The sequence below is a fragment of the Aphelocoma coerulescens genome, chromosome 6, assembly GCF_041296385.1.
Source record: "Aphelocoma coerulescens isolate FSJ_1873_10779 chromosome 6, UR_Acoe_1.0, whole genome shotgun sequence".
Classification (NCBI taxonomy): Eukaryota; Metazoa; Chordata; class Aves; order Passeriformes; family Corvidae; genus Aphelocoma; species Aphelocoma coerulescens.
The window spans coordinates 23,192,519-23,215,110 of record NC_091020.1 but is presented as its reverse complement, the minus strand read 5'-3'; the positions used below and the strand labels follow the sequence as shown (position 1 = coordinate 23,215,110).

At 45.9% G+C, this 22,592-nt stretch overlaps 2 protein-coding genes across 5 annotated transcripts in view; one reads left to right on the top strand and one right to left on the bottom strand.

Annotated features, from left to right (window-relative positions):
* Nucleotides 1-18,366, bottom strand: part of ARMH3 (armadillo like helical domain containing 3) — a 124,201-nt gene extending 105,835 nt beyond the window's left edge. Inside the window, exons 1-10 of one of the 4 annotated variants that reach the window (XM_069019858.1) lie at nt 18,276-18,366; nt 11,283-11,394; nt 10,762-10,818; nt 10,491-10,637; nt 8,567-8,674; nt 7,635-7,727; nt 6,693-6,767; nt 5,937-6,023; nt 2,612-2,668; nt 1,530-1,573 (exon numbers count right to left, since the gene is read on the bottom strand). In XM_069019858.1, the coding sequence (XP_068875959.1) occupies nt 1,530-1,573; nt 2,612-2,668; nt 5,937-6,023; nt 6,693-6,767; nt 7,635-7,727; nt 8,567-8,674; nt 10,491-10,637; nt 10,762-10,818; nt 11,283-11,384 (770 nt within the window). In that variant the 5' untranslated portion in view covers nt 11,385-11,394; nt 18,276-18,366. Of the gene's footprint in view, nt 1-1,529; nt 1,574-2,611; nt 2,669-5,936; nt 6,024-6,692; nt 6,768-7,634; nt 7,728-8,566; nt 8,675-10,490; nt 10,638-10,761; nt 10,819-11,282; nt 11,395-15,250; nt 15,588-17,616; nt 17,736-18,011; nt 18,126-18,275 lie in introns of those variants that run through there. The other 3 variants (XM_069019860.1, XM_069019861.1, XM_069019857.1) reach the window with 3 other exon arrangements.
* Nucleotides 18,367-18,582: 216 nt separating this feature from the next.
* Nucleotides 18,583-22,565, top strand: HPS6 (HPS6 biogenesis of lysosomal organelles complex 2 subunit 3). Its single transcript, XM_069019856.1, has 2 exons — nt 18,583-18,661; nt 18,948-22,565. The coding sequence occupies exon 2, from the start codon at nt 18,949-18,951 to the stop codon at nt 21,394-21,396; it is 2,448 nt and encodes an 815-aa protein (XP_068875957.1). The 5' UTR covers nt 18,583-18,661; nt 18,948; the 3' UTR covers nt 21,397-22,565.
* The last annotated feature ends 27 nt before the right edge of the window (nt 22,566-22,592 follow it).

The window sequence follows — 22,592 nt, the reverse complement described above, 5'->3', positions numbered from 1 at the left end:
AACAAAAAAGAAATAAGGATGAAGTTTCAGGGTTAGAAATGGAACTAGGGTTACTTCACCTAAATCCCTATGAGTTAGTCTTATTTGATAAGAATATAAGATGGAGGAAACTTCAACATTCAACAGCCCTTTTCAAGAGCTCACAGAAGAAGAGACAAAGGGTATTAAAATATTTGTAAATTGTGTAAAGTTGAAGTGGGGCTGCTGAAAGATGTGAAACTTGAACAATGCTTGTGCTGTTACAGAGGACACAAGCAGTTTGGGCTAACGCTGAAGGAAAGGGATCGAGTAACTTAGGAAATTTTGTCCTGCACTAGACAAAGAGTAATAAACCACATGAGCACACAGAGTCAGTAACCACAGAACGGTTTCATTTCACAATCACCATCCACTACAGACGAAACCAGCGTTGGTCACCACACAGACCATTATGGTTCATGGCCTGGTCTTGCCTGATCCCACTTTCCTGAAGCAAGTGAAGAGACTAGAACTAGAGCAACTGAAGTCAACAAATAGGTCGGATACCTCAGAATTAAGCTACACTGCTTCATCTGGCACTCAAATGGATTAGCAAAACTCACATGACCATTTATTTTGTCTGTCACACAGGAATCTGATCACACACAATGTAGCATGCCAAGAAAGCAACTCTAAATTCTTGGGAAAGGGGAAAGGAATAAGCTAAGCAAAAGAGGCCATGGTCTGAGACAGCTTTTGACAGAATGAAGGAAGCTGGGTGGGTGAAGTTTTTTTCTGCTTTACTCTAATCATTCACTCTGTTACGTACATCTACGTGATCTGCCTATCTTGCAAGTCACATGTATAACTACCACAGCAGACTTTCAAAGGAATTAAAACATTTTTCTGGATACTTTGAGAATCCTACTGCCCAAAAAAAATTCTTGAGTTTCTCAGGTGAAATTGCTGTAAGTTTCCAAATTTTACTAAAGCATTTTCCTCTTAAGAAAACTGACATCTTTTATGCTGCTGCTTATGAAGCGGAGGCTAAGAATATGCTACCTTTCCTGCTGACTTTCTGGCTCTTTCTTCAGCAGCAGTTACTGCTTTCCACCATTTGGAAGAGTTTACATCCCCTAATTGTCTCTGATCTGACATGTGGACAGCCCTGGATACATTTGTTTGTTTGTTTTAGATAGTGTTTCAGCTAAATCAATTTTTTAACAGAGAAGTTCTCAGCAAATTATTATCTCTTCACTTGTGACTAAGATTTTACACAAAGTTCATACAGAGGTAAAATCTATGACAGTAAAAACATACAATGGATATCTTCCACTACAGCAAGATCTCTCCTGAGGCCCATCAGCCCAGCTGATACAGATGCATTGAGACTTGCAGGGACAGCATCAACTGAACCAAAGTACCTCAAACCATAAGACTATTCCCTTCCTCTCCAGGTGCATCAAGGCTGTTAGGTGATAAACAAGTGCTTTAACACCAAAAAAAAAAAAGTTTGTGAAAATGTTTAGCAACAGTAGTGTATTGATAAACAAGACACAATCAGGTTTTACCTGTTATATTCTGATAAAGCCTGGGCAATTACAAGTCCCATTCCCTGAAAAAAAAGCGTTAAAAAAAAACTTCACATTAAAATCTCAAGGGAGAAAATCACACACTGACCACACATAGCAATGCTGTCCCCCCCCGATAACCTAGCATGCTATGCAGAATTTCCCTTGAAGCTGTTTGAACTATTAAGATGTGCTATGATACAACAATATTATAATACAAAAACCCAGACAACAAAATTTAAAGTTATTTATCTAATTACTAAGTTCAACAGAGAACGTTTACTTTCCTTGGACCTCCAGATAGAGCTCTCACTCAAGAAGCCTCAGTAAAGTATCAAGAAATTTAGAAGGAAGTTGATGTCAGAGGAAGGACATCCAAAAATTCAAAACAAGAGTCAGAGACGCTAATAACCTTTGAGTTCTCGCAAACAGCCTCCACCATCACAAAACTACTACACATCCTTTCTATCAAGCCAATTTAATTAAGTCAGAATAACAGTTCTCATTCTTTATTTAGCATGGACCTTATTTTTTACTTCAGGCCTGAAGAGCAGCTTCCAAGTCCAGAACTCACATAACTCAGTCTGCTGCCAGTTTTTATCCAGGCCTGGGTAAAAAACTCACTGTGGCTACAATCCAAAATATGTTGCAGGACTCTTGACTCAGATACAAGCTTCCACTGAGTTACAAGAACTGACTTGTGGACTGGTAAAATCAAGTGACACAGCACTGGAAATGAGATCCCCTTTGGCATAAACCATCCTGTGCCTCTTTGGCACATGACAGCAAATAGTGTACAGACAGTTCATGAATGCATAATAGATCAACTTTAGCATGTTCCTTGCTACATAGCTTTTTAACCACCCCCACCATTTAACTGGTGATCAAACTGTCCAAATCGTGAGCTGCCTAACCTACTGCAAGAGCACAGTTAGGGCTGAACAAGCACTGTACTGGTGTTCCTTAGAGCAGCACTGTTCTGAGACCTGATTTCTACCATACACCACGCTTGCATTCATTACCCTACACCCTACATGAGAGAGCATCCCCAGCAGCACAGAGGAATCAAGCCAAGTACTCACATTGAGCGTGGCCTCATCATCCACAATGGAGAGCTTCACAATGTAGGGATTCACTGACTGCTCAGGGTAGGGGAAGAAGGAAGAAAGAAAAATGGTTTTAAGTTCAGCCTTCGGGGAAAAAAAGTCACTATTATGTTTCCCAGTTTACCCAACCACCTGGGAAGAATCTCTGTTCTTTCCCATAAAACAGAACACACACAAAGAAGCAGGAGTCACAACACATGCTAAGACTGCTATGCCTGGGACACCTCCTTACTGGCTCAGCCAGGCAGTCTCCTGATTTTATTGGGAAGAGAGGGAGTTTCTGTCCCTCCACCAGGTCATCTGTCAGTCTGGAAAGTGGAGCAGCTGTCCTGCAAGCCTGTTATCTGTGACACACACGCAGCTTTGCAGCAGGAACAGGCAGTGACACTGGGATGGAGCATTAGTGCTCTGCTATCTCCCTTCTGCAACACCTTGCAAAGACTGCTTAAAGCAGCACCCAGGAAGGCAGGACAACGTTACAGACTCATCTGCTGCTGGGTTAGAGATCAACACTTTGTTTACACCACTAAGAGCTGGAAGTCTCTGGAGAATATAAATGCCTTGAACTTAGCTGAAGAAAGCACGCAGGCTCCATCTACAAAGACAAATGCTAATAATGTAGGAAGCATTTTAGATTAGCAATGCACATTTTTCCTCATTTATATGTGTCAGTGCAAAACTAAAAAAGCTGATTTTGAATCAAGACACAGAAGAAAAGTCTCATCTGCAGGCAGGTAATTTTGCAGGGAATTGGAGCTTGAGTAATTACTTTTTTTGTTAAAGAGATTTTTAAAAAAAATAATTTGAGTTATACAAGATCTCTGAAAAAAAAAAAAAAAGCAACACATGAACCTTGTGATTCTCCAAAGTTGTATCTCTTCAGCAACTGTAGTTATCTGTATCAAGGAGAGGCAAGTGCACAAAACTGGACACGGAGGGCTGTTGGATACATTATATGCTGCCACACAAGCACACAAAGGGAAAACCCCATATTTTAACTAATTTCTTTCAGCTCTGTCTAAGAAAAGACACAACATGCAATTCTAGCAGGCTGAACATGAGGCAAATAAACTTCTGCCTAAACATTATCAAAGAGTAAGCATTTAAAAGTCACTACCTGATTTTAACTTGCTATCCTATCAGCCATCCCTTAAAACACTGGGAAAGTGATCAAATAAATACTTTTTCTCACAGCATTTTCTTTCTCCTAGTATCAATTTTCTCTGAAATCAGGACTAGTATTAAAAAAAAAGCATAAAATATAGCTGAAGGCTTGAATAAGTATATAGTTAGAACAACTTCTGAAAATTATTAGGATTTCAGTCAGGGGGATCCCTTCAAATGTTCCAAGTAAAGACATGTAAATCCTGAGAACATAAATTAATAAGCAAGCCAATATCTCAGCAACATTGGTAATGACAACATGAAGAGATACTCTCCACAGAATTTGGGAGAAGATTACAAAATTCACGTCCCAAAACTATGAAAAAACATCCTGATGCAAAACTCACAGGTATTTACACTAAAAACAGACACAAAATCATAGTCAGCTAATGAATTTTGAGCCTTATTAGATTTTCTTAAGCAGCTGGAAACACAACTTGGCAACCAATGGAGTTCAGACCAAAAGAGAACCTTTCAGCTGTGCCAGTTAACTAAAAAGAGAACTCCAGAGCACCTGTGGCATGCAAGTGTGCTACAATCCACTGACAACCAGACAACCACCAAATTGACTCTAAGGGCCAGAGAACAGCAAATGAAAGCAGCTACTCAAGGACAAAGTTTGTGGCTGCATTACTACAGGCTTGGCTTGTAACACTGCTACAAAGGGCAGTGTTGGGCAGTTGTCACATCAAACCTTTGTGGGAGTAGCTTTCAGCCTTGCCAGAGGAGCTGCTCAAGTTGAAGTTCCCCTTGCTACAAGTCTGCTTCAGTGGGGTTGTATGGATTGCACTTTTCAAACATCAGCACACCTTCCTCTGAGTGCCCAGCTTCAAGACGTCTCAGACAGTGTTCTCCAAAGCACTCGACCCCAACTCAGTACTCCCCAGAAAGCCACTGCAAAGAGCCAAGGACAATGTGCACTCACAGCATCCTACCTTACTAAGGACATAAACTACAGTCCACAGCAATCCGTGTCTCAGGGATGGGATTACACAGCTCTCCACCATTTGTCTGAACGTTGCAATGAGACCTCTGGTCTTCCCAGTTTGCCCTCATAAGTAACCCTACTTACATAATTCCCAACAGTTTTCCATCATAGCCATATATTAAAATCAAACTCCATGTTCCTGTTCCATGCTACCACAGCACAGAATGCTGAACAGAACCTGCAATTCATGATTCTGACATCATTGACAGGAATGAGACGTTAACAGGCATTACTTTGACACCAAGTGTAGCTCCTGTCCTTGCATATTCTCTAGGTCTATCCATAATTCAGAACAAGACCTATTATAAAACCAGGTAGGTTTTGAAACCTGCTCCCTCCTAGTAATTCTGTTGAAGCAGGGGTATTCCAGAACTTTCCTCTTTTCTGCCTACTGAAGTATATTAGGATATTCCTATTCATGAAGAAAAAAAATCCTGATCATTAAAGCATCATGCCTCATACAAAGAAAAGCCAACATTAGGTGGTTGTTCTGACATTCAAAATGTTTCTTTTTCAAGCTGATGAGTAACAGAGAAAAACAGGAATACACCATAAACATAAAGATGATGATGAATAAAGTTCCTCAAAGAGGAATCCATCAAAGAGACAGAGAGAAACTTCTCTTGGAAATACTAGCTGTGATGTTTCAGTTCATTCTTTGGTCACAGCTTCTTTGGTCCCCAGCTCTTCTGGGGATCTGTACTCTTTCAGTCAGCTAGTCAGGTTCTGAATCACAAATTCAGTCTGAAGCCCAGGATGACTGACAGCTCACTTTACTTTGGAGATTATGTATAACCACACACTCACACACACACAGAGGCAGACATGGTTTGGCACAACAGTAACTCTTCCAAAAGGACCTTCCTCAGACTATTTCCACAAAGGAAATGCAAATTCCCTAGGTAGTTTCTTTCATGCTGGCATGGAACAAGCTGTAGGAATATCATACACATTTGATTATACACACACATCAGAGACAGACACAGGGAGCATAACAGGGCTGCCTTGCAAAGCTTCTGCAGCTCTGTGCTGACATCCTGATGCTACAGTGTGCACTGCTAAAAACTGCACTGTGTGCTGCCTTCATAATCCAGAGGCCACTCTAATAAAGTGGAGAGAAGTGATGTTTCTGTTACCCAGAACACCTACCTCATACTTTCTGTAGTTGACCAGCAAGGCCAGAAGGACAACAGCATCATATCCATGTTCCCTGCGACTGAGAGGGCTGGACAGGATCTGGAATAAACAATCACACTGTTCTGTTCAGGCCTGCTTCAGGAAGCTTGCAGTGACTCAGACAGAGCAGAATCATGAAATGTATGTATAAGAGCAAACTATGTCCTATCTGAAAGAGGATATTTAGGGTGAAGGGAATGTTAGTGCCTCAGGGGAGTTCTGCACACAGAGAAGCTTATTTACCATAGAAAGGATGCACGTAGGCTTTCAGGGCATAAAGGGCATGTATGTTTCTCAACAGCATTGGACAGTATCTCAGTGAATCACCAGCATTACCTGTGCAAGTGTTCTGGGTTTCCCCAAGGTTCAGTTCCACTGAAAAAAGTATAATTTATCCAAGAGCAGAAAAAAACTTGATATATCCCCACTGCCTTTTGAAAAAAAGTTTCTCCAATACGGGAATTCTGTGTGAAATTAGCCCAGAAATCTGTTCAGATTCTAACTGTACATAAATGTTTCAAGTGAAAATACTTTAAACAGTCGGTAGTGACTAAAAACAGCAGACTAAAGGGGAGAGAGCATTACAAAATATATATATATGACTGAGCTATGAATGGAAGCAACAACAGTGCCAGTGAACTACACTGCACTGAAAAAGCTGAAAAGCAAACACATTACTGAAAGTTCTCACTATGGAAGAGCCCCCGCAGTAGAAGGAAGAACCCTTACCTGTAAAATAGCTTCAAATATGCTGTTAATCATCACATACTCCAGGATGGTGTTCTGGCTAATGTTATCTGTCACCTGAGTACAAACACAAGTTTTAAAATCTCACCCAAAGCCTCCACCCATGCTGTAGCTGCCTCTGGCACACACTGGGAACAGGAGAGTTCTGCTCCCAGATGGACACATTTACCCAGAATCTCACACTTAGCAAGTCAAGGTGTGACTAGCAGTAGAGCTAGACATGAAGTGAAAGAAATCTGTCCTGCCTACCCTCTCTCTGCCAAGTACCACCCACAGACTAAGAGCTCCCCATTCCTCCACACACTGGTATTTTACACAGCTGCATGAATGACAACAGCCATCAGCTGTTGCGGGCTGAGAGTGAAAAAGGAGGCAGAGAATGAAAAACAGGCCACATATGCTCCACCAAGATCCTATCATGAAGAGGGCAGTGAAGACCTCTCCCACTTCCAATTATCTCTTATCACAGTCAAAATAGGTCACAGTTGACCATCTCCAAGAGCTGATGAGTGGCCATTTATTACAACTTCCTTATTCTTCACATCCTCACCACTCTGGTCTACTCCACACTTTCTGTCTTTCCTCAACCCTTCTCCCTTTCTTTCCATTTATCTGAGACTTCTTAAATAGCTTTTTTCTTTAAAAAACCCACACCTGTGAATCCAACTGACAGTTCCTCCTGCCTCTCCCCTTTGGCCGCAGTTTGCACCTATCTCACAGGATGAAAAGCATCTGCTAGTCTGCGTTGGCATCTTGGTTAGAGCCATCATGCGTATTCTGGACTGACCCTTGTTCTCATTCACAATTTCTTTCCCCTTCTTAAGCTTCACACTGCAGCATTCTGCTCAAGTTTTGAAACAGTTCCATCCCTCAGATGTGGCTCATATAAGCCCTTAAGTTATTATACAACTGTTAAGTACTTACTGTCACCAAGCAGAGAAGTAGCTTCAGACACAGGCTTTTGAGGCTTTCAGAACCTTCTGCACAGAGGAGGGAGTCCAAGCTCTCCATCAGATTCTAAAGAACCATAGTCACATTATTCAAAAGCAGTATTTTAAATTACTTTAAATATTTTTATAAAAAGCTTTCTGGAAGATTCAAGTAGAAGAGCACCATGTTATTCCAAAGTCAATAATTGAGCCATTACTACTTCTACACAGGCCATAGTCACACTATCACTTCTCAACACTGTTTTGTGTTAACTACAGTTTAATGACTACTGGCATAACATCACAATCATTTCCCATGAGTTTTCTCTAGATGCAGCAGCACACCTCTAGTTAACAATACATATATCAATTATGATTAGAAATCTGATAGGCAAATTAGTACTTAATGTTTTCCCCAAATGGACTACAATTTTTACAGAGAAGAAAAATTGCTACTCTTGTAGAGAGATAAAAGATACAACAAGAATTCAGCTTTATCACTGGTTACTTGGTCATTTCCCAAACTCAACATTTTTACAGTGAAGAGCATCAAGTAAGTTTAAAAAAGTACACGTGCTGATGGAATGTGAGAACACAGGGTATGACCATCAGATAAAAATCAAGCACAAGGTATGAGGTTCAATACTATGTAGTAATCGCCTGTGACAGCCTTTTCTAGCTTTAAGGTCTCTAAACCACAGTGACTGCACAGTGTGGAACTAAAGGAAAAGAAAGTGCTCCATTACTAACCAACCCAGGGACCCCAAATGTCTGTGCTACTGTCAGGTACAGGAGAGCTATTTTTAGTAAGTGGCTCAAATATTTCCCCCCGAAGCTGCTGCCTGGTAGACACACCTGTCTGCAACTCACTGCCCTTGCAACACAGCTGCTGTGCAAACTGCTCCCTCTACATTGCCAGGGCCTCACCTTCATACACAGCTCTGCCTTATCAAAACCCACAAGCATGTTGATGATGTCAAACCCAGAAGTGGATTTGTTCTTCTGATGGACACCTCGAATTAATGCACACAAAGTCTGCAAAGGGAAGAAACAGAAGGTGAGATGTAAGGCAACACCTCCAACTCAACAGCAAAACCCACTGCATGACCCTCTCCTAGCACTGGCAGATACTGAAATTAATACCACCAGCCTGGAAGCCATACATTTTGTCTGACCTTTCCTCCAGCCCTGTCATTTCTAAAGAGGATCTTGGAGGATGACAACTCATTAAAAATTGGAGAAGAATGTATTTGTCCATATTTTTCTTGTTTGAGCACAAATTTCTGTTTGGTGACCACACTGCTATACCAAGTCAGACCAATAAACTGCCTTTGTCAACAATAAGAACCAAGCTCCCCATCAAACAAAACAAAACAAAACAAATTGGCTCCAAGTCTATTAGGCAGCTTAATTACTGCTTCATACCAAGTTCTTGAAGATCACTGCTAATACACAGGTATCAGCACACTATGTTTCCAGCAGACTCTCTGGAAAATTTATGGGCAGCAAATGACTAATTTGTCCTAAGAGAGGGAAATGTCTGGGGTGACTTTTGTCATCAGGCACCTCTCAGGCCTGTGAAGAGGGGAATGAGCAGGAATATAACTAAGGCAGTTTTAGATTCCAGCTTAAGTTCACCAGTGAGAAGTAATTAGTTTCAGATAAAGCTGGAGACAAAACAGACCTGATGGAATTAGCAGACCTCTAGAACCGTACAGAAGCAAAAAGGTAAGGTAGACATCCTTTTTTTGGTTACTGACAGAAACAGATACTGGGCTAAACAAACCTTTGGTCACCATGCTCATTCTCAAAAAATGATTGCTTAAATAAGTTCTGGCTTCGGGATCATTTCTCACATAAACACAGTCTGATTAAGGGAACATTGTCCCAGTTTGAGCTCAGGATGTGTTACCTGGTTCCTATTTACAGGCAAACGGCGCGATTCTTGTGACCTGCCCTAACTTCTTCCAAGAGTCTGCATACAAGTTTAGTAATTTGGGGCTGGTCTAAGCTGTCTATGTAGCTATAACTAAAACTTTAATAGAACCCTTTCAAACTAATTCTAAAAATAACAATAAAACAATGCAAGATTGTACGTCAGAGATGTAAATATTCTGTTTTAAATCAACTTTTCCCAGCTCGCTGCTGCTCCAATGTCTCCTACAGATGACTTCTCTAAACCTGAATTTCATATCCTGTACTCCTAAAGCTAAGATAAGCAAGTGCATTCACCAAAATGTAAGAATCAGCTTGTGAACTAGTAACATCAAATATCAAGACTGAGGAGGGGAGTCTCCCATACAAGATATGGAACAGCAGAGCCTTGGTAAGGAACAACCTGCACAAAAATGGCTATTAATTCTGGGTGATAATTCTTCACAGCTTCCAATTAGGAAGTGTCCAGGTGGGGCAATATCCTGCGTAAATTTCACACTAACTTCTCCAGAGCTTTATTTCTTTTTTGACCCATGTGGAAATTGAAAAAGGCAGCTGAAATGAGGGAGGAGAAAGTAAAACACAGAAGCTACACAGCCTAAAACACAAAGGTCACAGCCTTCTGAGACCCCAAACCGACAGCCTGCAATGTGAACAAGCCCCTTTGTCTCCTCACTGCCATCCACTTCATTCTCCATCATCAGATCCTCTTGAATTCTGAAACCCTCTATTGCTCTGCCAAGAGTAAGGAGACTATGAATGTTTGGAACCTCCACAGACAGTAAGTAGCAACTGCTCCTTAGACATTACTTCTTCTCAGTAGCAAAGAAACAAGCACAAGGTGTTTGATACCAGCAACAAACATATTGCCTCATCAGAAGCAGAAGAGAGCCTTCCCTGTCTCCCAGTGTGGTACCTGTAATGCATTCACCACTCTGATTGGGTGCTCCTCACCCAGGGCCTGGATGCAGTGCTGAAACAAGCAGTTGATGTTATCTTTTATCTTCATTAATTCTTCCCCATCCAGAGCCTCCAGCTTGCCTTCTAGGTACTCCAGGTTGACCTGTCAGGTTAAGGAGCAGTTCATGCACATTACACATCACCAACACCTTAGAAACAGAAGTCCTTGCACTGACAGTCTGCCACTTCATAGGCAGAACAGCAACAGGATGTTCACATTCCGTTACCTTCATCAGAAATAGCTCCTCCCAAAACCTAGGGTTGCATTTACTGGGGTCCTCTGTCTGAAAGGAAAAGGAACAGGCATGAGGGCAAATAAATTATTCAGGCAGAATTTACAGAATGTCTATATCATGGGTAGCTCAGAGTCAGCATCACCCGCTGGATGACCAAGCGGTCTCACAGTGCAGAATTCTGGCTACACAGATTCCCAAAAAAAGAAGGACCAACAGAAGTAGCTCTCAATTGGGACGCCTCTGTTTATTTTCTGAATTGTTTTGTGAGAAATACTGGGAAAGCCATGACTTCCCACAGATGGTATGGTTCTGGTAAACAACAGGACAGGGAGACATTTTGGAAGAGAGCAGAATACAGAGCTCTGCATGACAGCAGGAGAGCCTGAAGCATGTGCCTTCACTGTGCAGGCCTTACCTTGAAGAGAGAAATCCACTGAAAAAAACCCTCGGCATAAACTAAACCAAGAAAATTTAACACACACTTTAGAAAGAAGAAATGTTCAGCTTCTTACCGTGAAAATTTCATCATACATCAACACCACTTTCTCTTTCAATGGCTTCTTGGAGGCTGAAGATTTCCGGAGCAGCCCGCCTTTTTTCTCTGTTTGGGCCATGCTGTATTCCCTGAAGGTAAGAACAGACAAAAAAGGCTCAGAAAACTTCATCTTTTCTTCAAGGCTATCTGGCCTGCCTCAACCATGAAAGACTTTTTCAGCGCACTGAAATACTAACAGTCTCTCACAAGCTGTAAGTAGGGGCATTTGTAACTATACCAGATAAGAAATCAGATCAAAGGACCCATCTAGTCCTAGATCCCATTTCAAAGACATGCAAAAGCCCACACACAGGCAGAAACAGAATAATTAGTTTTCTTAATTCGTCTCTATTAAAAACTGATTCATGATCCAGACCAATGCAGTTTACATCTAGAAAAGTTATGTATTTTTAATCTCATTGGAGGAATTGTGATACTTGATATCAAATAGGTACCCGGTCTTTTTTGATGCTGGTGAAGCCTCAAAGACATCTGGTGACAAAAAGCTCCTGAAACTATTTGAAAGTCTTCTCTTACCTGTTTAATTTGCTGCCTACCACAGCACTTCAAATTCTGCTTTTTTACTCTGAGGTGGCATCCAACATAAGGAAAGCCTCCATAAAGCACTCCTGCCACCCTTGTTCACAACTTTCTCTCCACCTTAGCATCCTTATCTGTTCCAGCTGCTCTGCAAATCAAGCCAGAGAGGAACCCCAGCCTCAAAAGCATCCCATGTGGTTCAGTTTTGGGAGGAGGGTGGAAGAAAGGGGACAAGTTTTACAGAGATTTCTTTTTTAAACCAGATGAATTTCATAATCCACTTGACAGCAAAGGGTTTTCTAAAAAGGCAAAGAAGTTTTACTACCATTAATTGGTGTCTTCCTGATTATACTACTTTTAAAAAAAGTAGTATCCTTATTACAAAATGAGCCATTACACAAAGTAATGCGGTCCTGAGCCTTCTGCAACAGACAACCCACTCCGGGGGCTGACTCAGAACACACAATTTGCCACATATTCTCAACCTCATGTGTGATGCTACAAAATGCAGCACTACTCTGACCTCGCAAATACGCATTTATCTGCAATCACGGATTTTCCTGGCAAGCATCACAGCTTTAGCACTGTTTTAACCTCCTCCATCACTGCAGCATGTCAGAAGTACTCAGCAGAAAGGGAAAGCCATCCCTTCTCACACCCCTGAGCTCCTAGCCTTTCTCCCATACCTCCAAAGGTAATTACACATGTGGCAACAGCATATCACACACAGAGGTTTGACTTAAGTCATGCTCCACAAAAACATGGGCAGGCTCTTGTGGTAGTTGCACTCAGCCACGATAAATTATGCACAGAGAGGTAAGTTCACTGTTTGAATCTAGGACCCCAGAGCTTTCTGAGCTGGCAGCCATGGAGATAACTTTGGATGTAGCCTCAATCCCAGACTGGCTGAACCCCCTCCCACAACCACAACAGGTTTAGATCTGTCCTTCCCTCAGAGACCAAGATCTATCAAGTTCTGAATACCAGTTCCAGATCTCTTTTACATTCTTTCCCCTACAGACAATTTTTAGCTGACTTACAACTATGTTCTCAACTAGGATTCTCAGGCTTCCAGAGACAGTTATTCAAACATCCATCCCTTTAGCCATAAACCTTGGTTCTAAGTGGCAGAAAAACATTTTCAGGCCTGAAGAAACAATGCTGCTGCAAAAGACCTCAGGTGCAAAGGGAAGGAGCTTTGCCTGGATGGGAAAAGGTAGGACAGAGAGCAGCAGATCTCACACCTGAAAAGCTAACATTTACATAGGCAGAGAGGTGTTCTGTCTTCCCACTAGAAAGGGAACCAGCTGGCTGGTTATGGGCTGGGCTGAGAATGGGAAAAGCCCCAAGACATACTGACAGAAGAAAACGTAGCAACCACTGCACCATAACCTTCTGTAAACACCAAAATTATTCCGGTAGCCTAGCAGGTCTATGTATCCAACTAAGATGGAAGAAGGTTTCCAACTAACAAACAAAACAGAAAACATTATTCAATTATCTTGATAGTTTCTCTTTTACAGACCTTGCGTTATTTTTAAACTGTCGTGGGAAATAAGACATTATTCTAATTAGAAACATAATTGGAAACACTGAGAAATCTATTAAAAGCCAAATCAAGAGTGATGTCACTTTTAGTCTTGGAATACAAATCTTGGGTAAGATTGCACAAAACAATATTCCTACTAGAACTGTGAGTTTCTGAACCTAAAACAGCTGCCAGCCCCAGCATACAAACACATCCATCAGTGTGCTTCTAATTGAATTACAGCTGACGAATCCCAATGTCAAAACTAATAAACTAACTCTCAGTGCTTCTAGGTCAGCGTCTCACATCAAATGTGTACGTGAATAGGAGGGGATCAATAAGCTCTGCTTAGTCCCTGGACTTACAGAGCTGCATTTTAACCCTTTTCCTACATTTCCAGAAAGACAGAAAAATCTAAATACCTCAAGACACAAAGGGTGAGCACCAGAAGGATCGCACAATCATGTGAAAATTCTAGTCTCTGTCAAAATGGGACTTAGGATTCACGCTCTCTCAACCAAAGCTGCACAAAGCACGTACAAAGACAACTGCTAGAGGCAAGGATTAAATAATGTTCTTGTTTATAATTTTCTATTCTATAAATAAGTGTATGGAGGAGCAAGGAGAGAAACGTAAACCTTGCCTTTCGTGCCAACGCTTTATTAGGCTGTGTTTGTTTCATGACCTACGATGATCAGGCCATACAAATGGCTTTTTCTTTTCACTTTATGCAATTACATTTTCTAGCTGTCATAAAGACAAACAGAAAACTGCATTTTGTTAACGGAGACCTTCCAGGCAGCTGCAGAAAACAACAGCTAAATGCACAAAACATTTATAAGTAAGTTGTAGAGGTGTCAAATTATCATAATGCCGTGACAGCTTATGAAAACAACGACACTGAATATAATTAACAATTTTCCTTTAAACATCACATTTAAAAAGCATCAGTGCATTTTCCACATCTTAGGTTCAAATGGATAATTTATTCTGTCAATAGGTCATTCCCATTAACACATGCTGCTAAGTGAATCCTGCTGTATTCACTTACTGCACAGGAGAACTGCCCCTCAGGGCCAAGAGAAGCACACACATGGGGATTTTTAGAACAACAAATACTTTGCTGTGCAGCAGAAGATCCAAGATGCTTCATCTGGAACTAAAAGAAAACTTGACAGAGCACGAGTCTTGGCAGCTCAAAGGCAGGAAGTTAAAAGCCATGGCAGACACAAGTTCAAGCATACTCTTGCTTTATCTCTCATCAACCCCAAGATCAGCTGATCCAGTCAGGAAGGGATGAGCACATCCAACCATCCACCTCCTTTCTGTTTCATTCCGGAACTCATAACAGAGATTCCAACCAAACATATGACATTCCAATGAACACAGCTCTGTTAGATTTTTGTTAGAGCAGCCACAGGGAAAACGAACCTGGTATTTTGAGTCTGAGATTTACTCAGACTTGTGCACATTGAAAACTGCTAAACAAGGCTCCACATTGTCACTCAGCTCCTGTACAGACTTATCAGTATTCCATAGACTGTCTTTCAATAGCAAAAATACTGTAGAGAGGATAACACTAATGCACATCTACACCATCAGGATCCAAAACTTTAACTTGTGTAATCTTGCACGCAGCCCATCAAGCACAGCAGTTTGCATTCAATTGCCTTGGCTAACAAACCTGAAAGTTTTCAAGATTACAGATGCACATATAAAACCCCCACATGCAACCATACATTAATAAGTGTATTCTTTTCATTGTGGACCCCTCACAAAATATACTGTAACACTTCTTGGCTAGACAAAAAGAATACAGATGACACAAAACTGTACTTTCACATAGTGACTCACTTGGCAAACCGTTTATTCCCTACCTGGAAAAGACTGTGCAAATGATGTGATCTTTATTCATTTGTTAATGTCAAAGCTCTGAACTTCCATCAATATTTATAAAGACTCTGAATAAGAACTGAGATATTTTTGCTTTTAGAACCCAGTGTCCCTTGACTTGCCAGAGCTAGTAAGATTGGACTCACCTGTTCAAACATTTCAAGGCCAGCAATTCCCTCCTCCCTCCCTGAGTGTATGCACCTGGGACTCAGTGTGATCATGCTTTGCCTTTCAAGGTGTTCTGCAGGTACATCACTCAAGATTAAAAAAAAATTGTTCAAAAACTGCCTCAATCCTGCAAGAGGCGGGGATAAACCCCTGTCTAAAAGTTAGCATACAGCTTCTAAAGCAATGTGTTACAAGCTGAGTACTCATTAAATTCTTCAGTGAAGTACCAGGAAAAACTTGCACTTAATCCATGTGATGAATCTGCAGAGTAAATACTGGAGCTGAACAACAGGCAGTTACAACACAGGTCCCACTGCTCATCCATCACTGGAAGCAACAGACAACCCGCACCCAGTACAAGAGTTTATGAATCCCAGTGCACAGGGAATGCCTGCACCCAAGTTCCAGCTCCTCTACTAAAACCCCCAGGACCACCCACCAGCAGCCCAGCAGATCACTATTAAAAACAAAGAGAGGGAGAACAGATCGGGCGGGCTAGATTTTGTCAAGGCTTTAGCAACCATCATGGCCAAATTTCTGCTATAAGCCCTATTGCAGCTTATTCTCCACAAACTCTTGTGTTGGCAGTTACAGCTTGTGCAAGTGCAGCCACACTGCTTTTGTATTCCACCTACTCTTTACAACTTCATTTGTATATTGTCCATTGGAATAAAAACTGCTCAAACTGTGCTTTCCTCTACAACTGTAAGGTGCTCAACCCACCAACAAGGGAAACAGTAACAGCATACAAGCCTCAGATCCATGCAGCAAAATGTCCAGGTGCCTTCAGGCAGTATGTAATGACAAACATATTCTGAGGGCGTGCTGATGACAAAAAACCCATCGAGATCCTACTTCTCTTTCTACAGTACAAAGCAACAACCCCCAGCACGGTCACAGTACATATGTTTTTACTAGAAATTCCTTCCATCCCACTCAGAGCAGAGCAGTGTATGTGCTTCTACATAGTACAATCTAAAGTTACACCACTGCTGACCTATTTTTGCCCCCTTGAAAAATGGGAAAAGTAGCTTCCTAATGCAAATACAGCCACACATTACCTCCCAATGCACCTGCTTTAGTAATGATATAAAAGAGCAACATTTGAGCTATGATTTTAACACTCCATGCATAGTTGCATTTAATTTCTATCTGTCCAGTTAAAGTAACACCCAATCCATCACCTCACACCACCAACTAGCTACGCTTCTTCCTGTCAAGTCCATCCAGAAAAACGTTGCATGATTCCACCAGCATCTGTTCACACCATTTTCATACAAGGTAATTTTTTCATTTCACCACACTTCCTCTCTGTATTCCTGGCTATCATGACCAGCTCTCTCATGTCAGAAAATGACTTTGCGTTTTCACTTTTTGAGCCCTTAAGAACCCATCCCACATAGTTTTTCATTAAATATTCTGCACTGCCTTTACATTCCCACCTAAAAGCTCATGTCACTTGCAGACCTTTTCAGATGCCTTCCTTCTGAAGAAAAACACTCTCCCTGTAACCTTCCCCTGCCCTTTTCCCATGGCTTCAGCTGCTGGTGTGGATCCAAGGCCCATGCTGAATACAGTGCAGCTGCATGACCTCGGCTCTGACTTCCGAGGTAGCTGCTATGTTCTAAGAAGCTGCACAGTAAAGTCATGCCAAGATAAGAAAAGTGGAGCTGCAGAGTGGGTAACATTTTTGAGATACAGACCATCAGCAGTACAAGTATGCAGGAGTGAAAATACAAACATGAAAAGGTGTAAGCTCTAAAAAAAAAAAATTAGGGAGCCAGAATATAGCAACTCAGCAACTCTGAGCAGCACAGGCTGACCCTTCCCCTCCTGACGGATGTCTGCATAGCTGCCTGGTGTGTTAGCAGGGGAAGGGAGCAGATGAATGCTTAGCCCAGCAGCTCATTAAAGCCTCACTGTTCCTTTTGTGCATGTTAGCCAATAACTGTTTAACATTTTTACACTGTATATACTCTGCCCACAATATCTCTTTGCACACATGACACAGTGGATCATCCTTTTATTATTGGAAAGCCAAACTGATGTCCTTCCCCCCCCTCGAAATTCCTCTTCTGCATTTTTGTCACATTTCCTGCTAGAGCTCAAACAGCTGGTGAACTGCAATCACCACGTATTGCAATGATTCAAATTATCTCATTGCTTTGCATATTCCACCCACCTGCTCACCCTAACTGGCTCTCATCATATATTCAGATTACAGTCTCTGCTGAGGAGCAAACTTTCTTACAGCGACATACGCAACAGGGTTTGATCGAAGCCGCAGCTTGCTCATTTACCAAGTGCCTCTGCCTTCAGCATAATAAACATTGCAGGCTCCCACTACTTTACCACTGTTTGCTGCTCCACCTTGCTTTGCCCATACAAGTGTTCGGAGAAGCGTGAGGGAAACCGTGTAATTGGAACGATCAGCGAACACTCATTCTTTTCCTAGAAGGAGTTGTCTCGAACCCAAACCACCCGGCAGCCAGGGGACAGCGAGGCCCACGAGCAGCCCAAGGGCCGGGCTGCGGCAGGCCCCGAGGCCTCCTCGGGGCCGGCACCCGGGGCACGCACCGGGGCACCGCGGCGTTACCGGCGGGAGATGAGCAGCAGCTCCCGCTGCACGGGCTGCGTACGGCCGCTCCCGCAGCTAACCGGGTGGGCAGCGAGCGGCCCTGGCACGGGGTGCCGGTGCCCGGCGAGGGCCCTCGCGGCGGGGAGCGCGCCGGCCCCACGGAGCCCCCGGTCCGGCGGAGCCCCCGGTGCCGAAGGGACGGAGGGGGCGCGCCCGGCCCCGCGGGCGGGGTCCCGTGTCCCCCCCGCCGCTCCCGCACTCACCTGCGGGCAGCCGCTCCCCGCACACCGCGCAGGCGCCGCGCGTGCGCCCGCCGGTTCTCCGCGCGGCCGCGGCTCCCGCAGGCGGGGCGGGCGGGAGAGGCTCCTCCCCGGGCCGGCTGGAGCTCGGCTCGCCCTTCGGGGACCGAGAACACGTACACACACGCACTGGTAACTAATGGCCCCGCTGTCTGCGGGGAGCCGCGGGTCGTCCCCGGAACGCGGCCCTACGGCCCACCCCGCGCCGGCGGCGGAAGTAGGAGCGGGACGGCCCGGGGCGGCGCGGAGCGGCTGTGCCCGGAAACCCGCGGCCCCGTGACTGCGCAGCGCCGAGCGGAGCTGCCACCGGCCCCGGCCCCGGCCCCGGCCGGCAGTCGCCGCCGCGGCAGGTGGGTCCTGGCGGGAGGGGGACCCGCGGGTGCCCGGGGCAGCGCGGAGTCCTCTCGGGCGGCGCTGGGTGTGCGGGGAGCTCGGGGTGCGGCCGGTCCCTGGGAGTTGCTGCCGCGGAACCGGCTCGACGCGGCGGGAAGGTGCCCGAGGGGTCCGTGGGGGTCTCCTAGAGGGCCGAGGGAGCAGGGTGCCAGGGAGTAGGGTGCGGCGGGGCTCCGGGAGGGGACTGGGTGGCGGCTGTGGCTCCGTGCCCCGGCTCGCCCTGGTGCACGCTGTCGCTGACAGGATGAAGCTGCGGCAGGTCTCCGACTTGAGTGACTTCAGCCGAGGCCACTGGCTGCGGGAGTTGTTGTGCCGCGGAGAAGAGCCCAACCACGTCCAGTCCAGCCCCGACGGGCAGCACCTCCTGCTCCTGCAGAAGAGCCGGCCGCCCACCCTGCCCCGGGTGGTGGCCTTCCAGCGCCACAGCATCGCTGGAGCCGACCTGGAGAGGACCTGGCAGCCGCCCCAGCCAGCCCTTGTGGGACTGCTCTTCCTGCAGAGCCCTGTGGTACTGGGCTCCTGGGTACTGGCCGTGGTGTGGGAACATGGCCGGACCGAGGTCTGGCAGTTTGTGGTGGCCGTGGGCTGGCAGCTGCTGCAGACACTGGAGCTCTGCCAGGGTGCCCGGGCACGAGTCGTCTCCGTGTGCAGCCAGGGAGCCAGCCTGGTGTGGTGTGAGGAGAGGCCGCCGCTGGGCGCTCACTCGGACATGAGCAAGTGTGCCTTCAGGTTCTGTGTCTGTGCCCGGGCTCTGGAGGTGGGGGAGCAAGGCGTGCGGCTGGGCGCTGTGAGGATAGTCCTGCACAACAGCCCCGAATACCAGGTCCTGGCTTCCCCCCAGCACATCTTCCTAGTGCCTGCTGCTGCTGCCGGCTTTGCCACCACTTCCAAATTCCTCCTCATCTGGCATCCAGAGAAGGCAAAGTTCACCATCACAGCCCCCTCTGCAGGCTTCATCCACAGCAAGATGCTGCATTCCAGCACCGAGTCAGACTTCAGGAAACTCCTGCTGGGTTCTGTGGGCCTTCTCTCAGGTTTTTCAGCTCTGGACATTCACACCTCCACTGTGTCCAACAGTGGGGGTCTGCTGCTGGTGAGCACAAAGGGTTCTGTGAGTGTGGTGGAGCCAGATGGGACACAGAGGCATATCTTTGACCTGGAGGGGGGCCCCCTGGCCCAAGGGAGTCCTGTCCAGCTGAAGACCTTTGGCAGCATCCTGGCCTGTGTGCTGGCTGGAGTAGTGTACCTTGTAGACCAGAACAGTGGAAGGCTTATAGAAAAGGAAGTCCTGAGCATGAAAGAGGTACATTTCCTGGAGTCCCAGGGAGAGGAGGACAGTATCCAGCTCCTCACTCAGACTGGCATCTACAGCTTTAGCTTCTCCAAACCTGAGGACAGCAGCAGGCCGGAGCCATGCCTGGTGGAGATGGTGTTTGAGGAGGCCTGCAGGTATTACCAGAGGAGGAGCCTCAGCAGCTCCAAGCTGACGGTGGAGAAGTTGAAGAAAGGTGGTGCATTCCAGGCTCCTGTGGTTCTCGCTGCCATCCTGCAGCACAGCCTCCACCAGAAGCAGAAGCCAGCCCGAGGCCTACAAGACACCTATGCCAAGCTGTTGAGCACACTGAGCCTGGAGCTGCAGAGCTACATGAGCCTGGAGCTCCTCAAGACTTGTGTGGTGTGTGCCCCAGAGAGTGAGGTGGAAAGCTACTGCAAGGAGCTGGTGGAGCAGGAGGTCAGCCGCATTCTGCAGTCTGACATGGACAAGGACAACTTGGCCTATCTGAACTCTGTCTTTGCCTCCTTCCCCAAGGCTGCCTGGAAGGCCACAAGGAGCTGCCTGCAGCTGCAGCAGAATGGGGATGGCCTCTTGGTAGCCAGGGCCACCCCAGAGGTATGGAAGAAGGTCCTGTGTCAGCCACAACTGGAGGAGGTGGGTCAGAATGGGATGGTCCCACTCTATGAGCTCATTTGCGCCTCCTTCCTGAGGTTCAAACCCAAGTGGTTGCCTAGCTTTGTGGAGCTGACCCAGCAATACATTAGCAACTCTTGGTCATACAGCAGCAAGGAGGGCCCAGAGGGCCGGGTGCCGCTGTACAAGAGAGCACTGGGAGTGCTGGCCCGAAAGAACAAACATGGTGAGGCAGATGACGAGATGGAGCTGGAACTGCTGCTCTGCAGCAAGAGGCCTAAGGCTGTGCTGCAAGCTCTGCACCTTCTCATCCGTCTGAAGCAGTGGCAGCGGGTGGTGGAGGTGGCAGAGAAGTTCTCCAAACTCAGCCCCTTGCTTAACAAGGAGATATTCACCACACTCCTCGCTGAGTTGGCCCAGCACCGGGAGCTGGACCCTTACCTGGACAGGCTGTGGCCACTGTGCCCCACTGAGCTCACTGCCTCAGACATCCTCACCGTGGTCCTGCAGCACCTCCCTCACTCCCAGAAGGAGGACCCAGTGCCTTTCTCCAGTGAGGGGAACCAGCTGACCGTGGGTTTGCTTAAGCCACTGCTGCAGAGGGTTGTGCAGTGTCCCAGTGTCCAGGAGGACATATACTCGGATGCCCTGCAGAGCACCACCTTCCCCCCTCCCACCCCACCCCGAGAGCACAAAATCCCCTCAAAAGCAGTGGACGATGATGTTCCACCCATGGCAAGGACTTCCTCACCCTCAGCACTGCTACAGGATGACGGTGTGTGAAGGGGGGGAAAGAACAATGTGATCCCAAGCCCTGGGTGTACAAGGAAGGGAAAGCTGCATCCACCCTAGGAAATGCTACCTGTCCTGGCAGTATGGAAGCCTGCTCCTTTCTAAAGCATCCCTGCAGCAGCATCTCGAAGAGGCTATTGGGTGGCTGGGGTTGAGGGATCTCCTCTGAGCCAGGGCAGGCTTTCTGGCTGTTCCTAGCAAGTGCAATTGTGTGTGTGCCAGTGGAGGAGCAAATGCCGGGTGCATTTGCAGATGAAAACACTGGTTGCACTACAGGACTACAGAACTCCTCCCTGCCTAAAGCACTTTGGTTTTGGCTTCTTTGGTTCCTTTTTAACTCCACTTCTACTTTCCTGATCCTCTAGTACTGGTGGTGGAGTGGTAGGCAGGGATACCCACAGTCTTTCCCCCCTATTCTCTGCTCAGTGAGTTGGGTGGTACCTCCACGCTCTGCCTGTGAGAAACAGGGCGTGTTTCTTGCAGCTGGGTCACTGAGTCCTGCCGCTTTGGGCTGTCAGATGCTAAATGCCAGTGTGGCACAGCTCCATGGCACTGGGGGTCCCAGCACACGTGCTGGCAGCTGCAGCATTCCACACGTTGTCTCTCCACAGTTCCTCTGGGATCAATCCTGTAGCTGTGACTGATTGCAGCTACTTAGCTGAAAAGAGCAGCCTAATTCCCTTATCTCTCTGTCCCAGACAGTACCCAAACTCTCTTTGGAGCTGAGAAGCTTGCAGCAGCCTGTGTGAGCTTGGGCCTGGCCCTGCCTTTCCCTTTCCTTTGTGGAAGCTTGGATTATGCTGCAGGACACCCAGGCCCTCTGTTCCCATCTCCTCTATCTTTGCCCTTTGCATACAAAGGGGCTTTGTCAGGGTTGTCTGGCTCATATTGTGCCTCTGTTTGCAAAATCAATGTAACTTGAGAGCAGCTGTGCAGGAAGATCCAGGTTTGAGCCTCTCTCGGGTGCCCTGTGCCTGGCCCCTCCAGCAGGAGGGAAACCATGGCTGTGGCTTTGCCCCTGCATTCTGGACTGTGGTGTAAAGGAGCTGTCTGTTGCCTTGTTAGGCTGTGGGAGATTCACCTGCATTAATCCTCTTGAGAGTGGTCTTAAGTGTGGAAGACAGACTCCTTTTAAAAATAAAAGTTCCTAAAGCAGTGCTGAGGTGGTGGTGGATGTTATGAGGGTA

Coding starts and splice junctions, on each gene's coding strand:
- HPS6 (XM_069019856.1), top strand. CDS start 18,949: ATGAAGCTGCGGCAGGTCTCCGACTTGAGTGACTTCAGCCGAGGCCAC.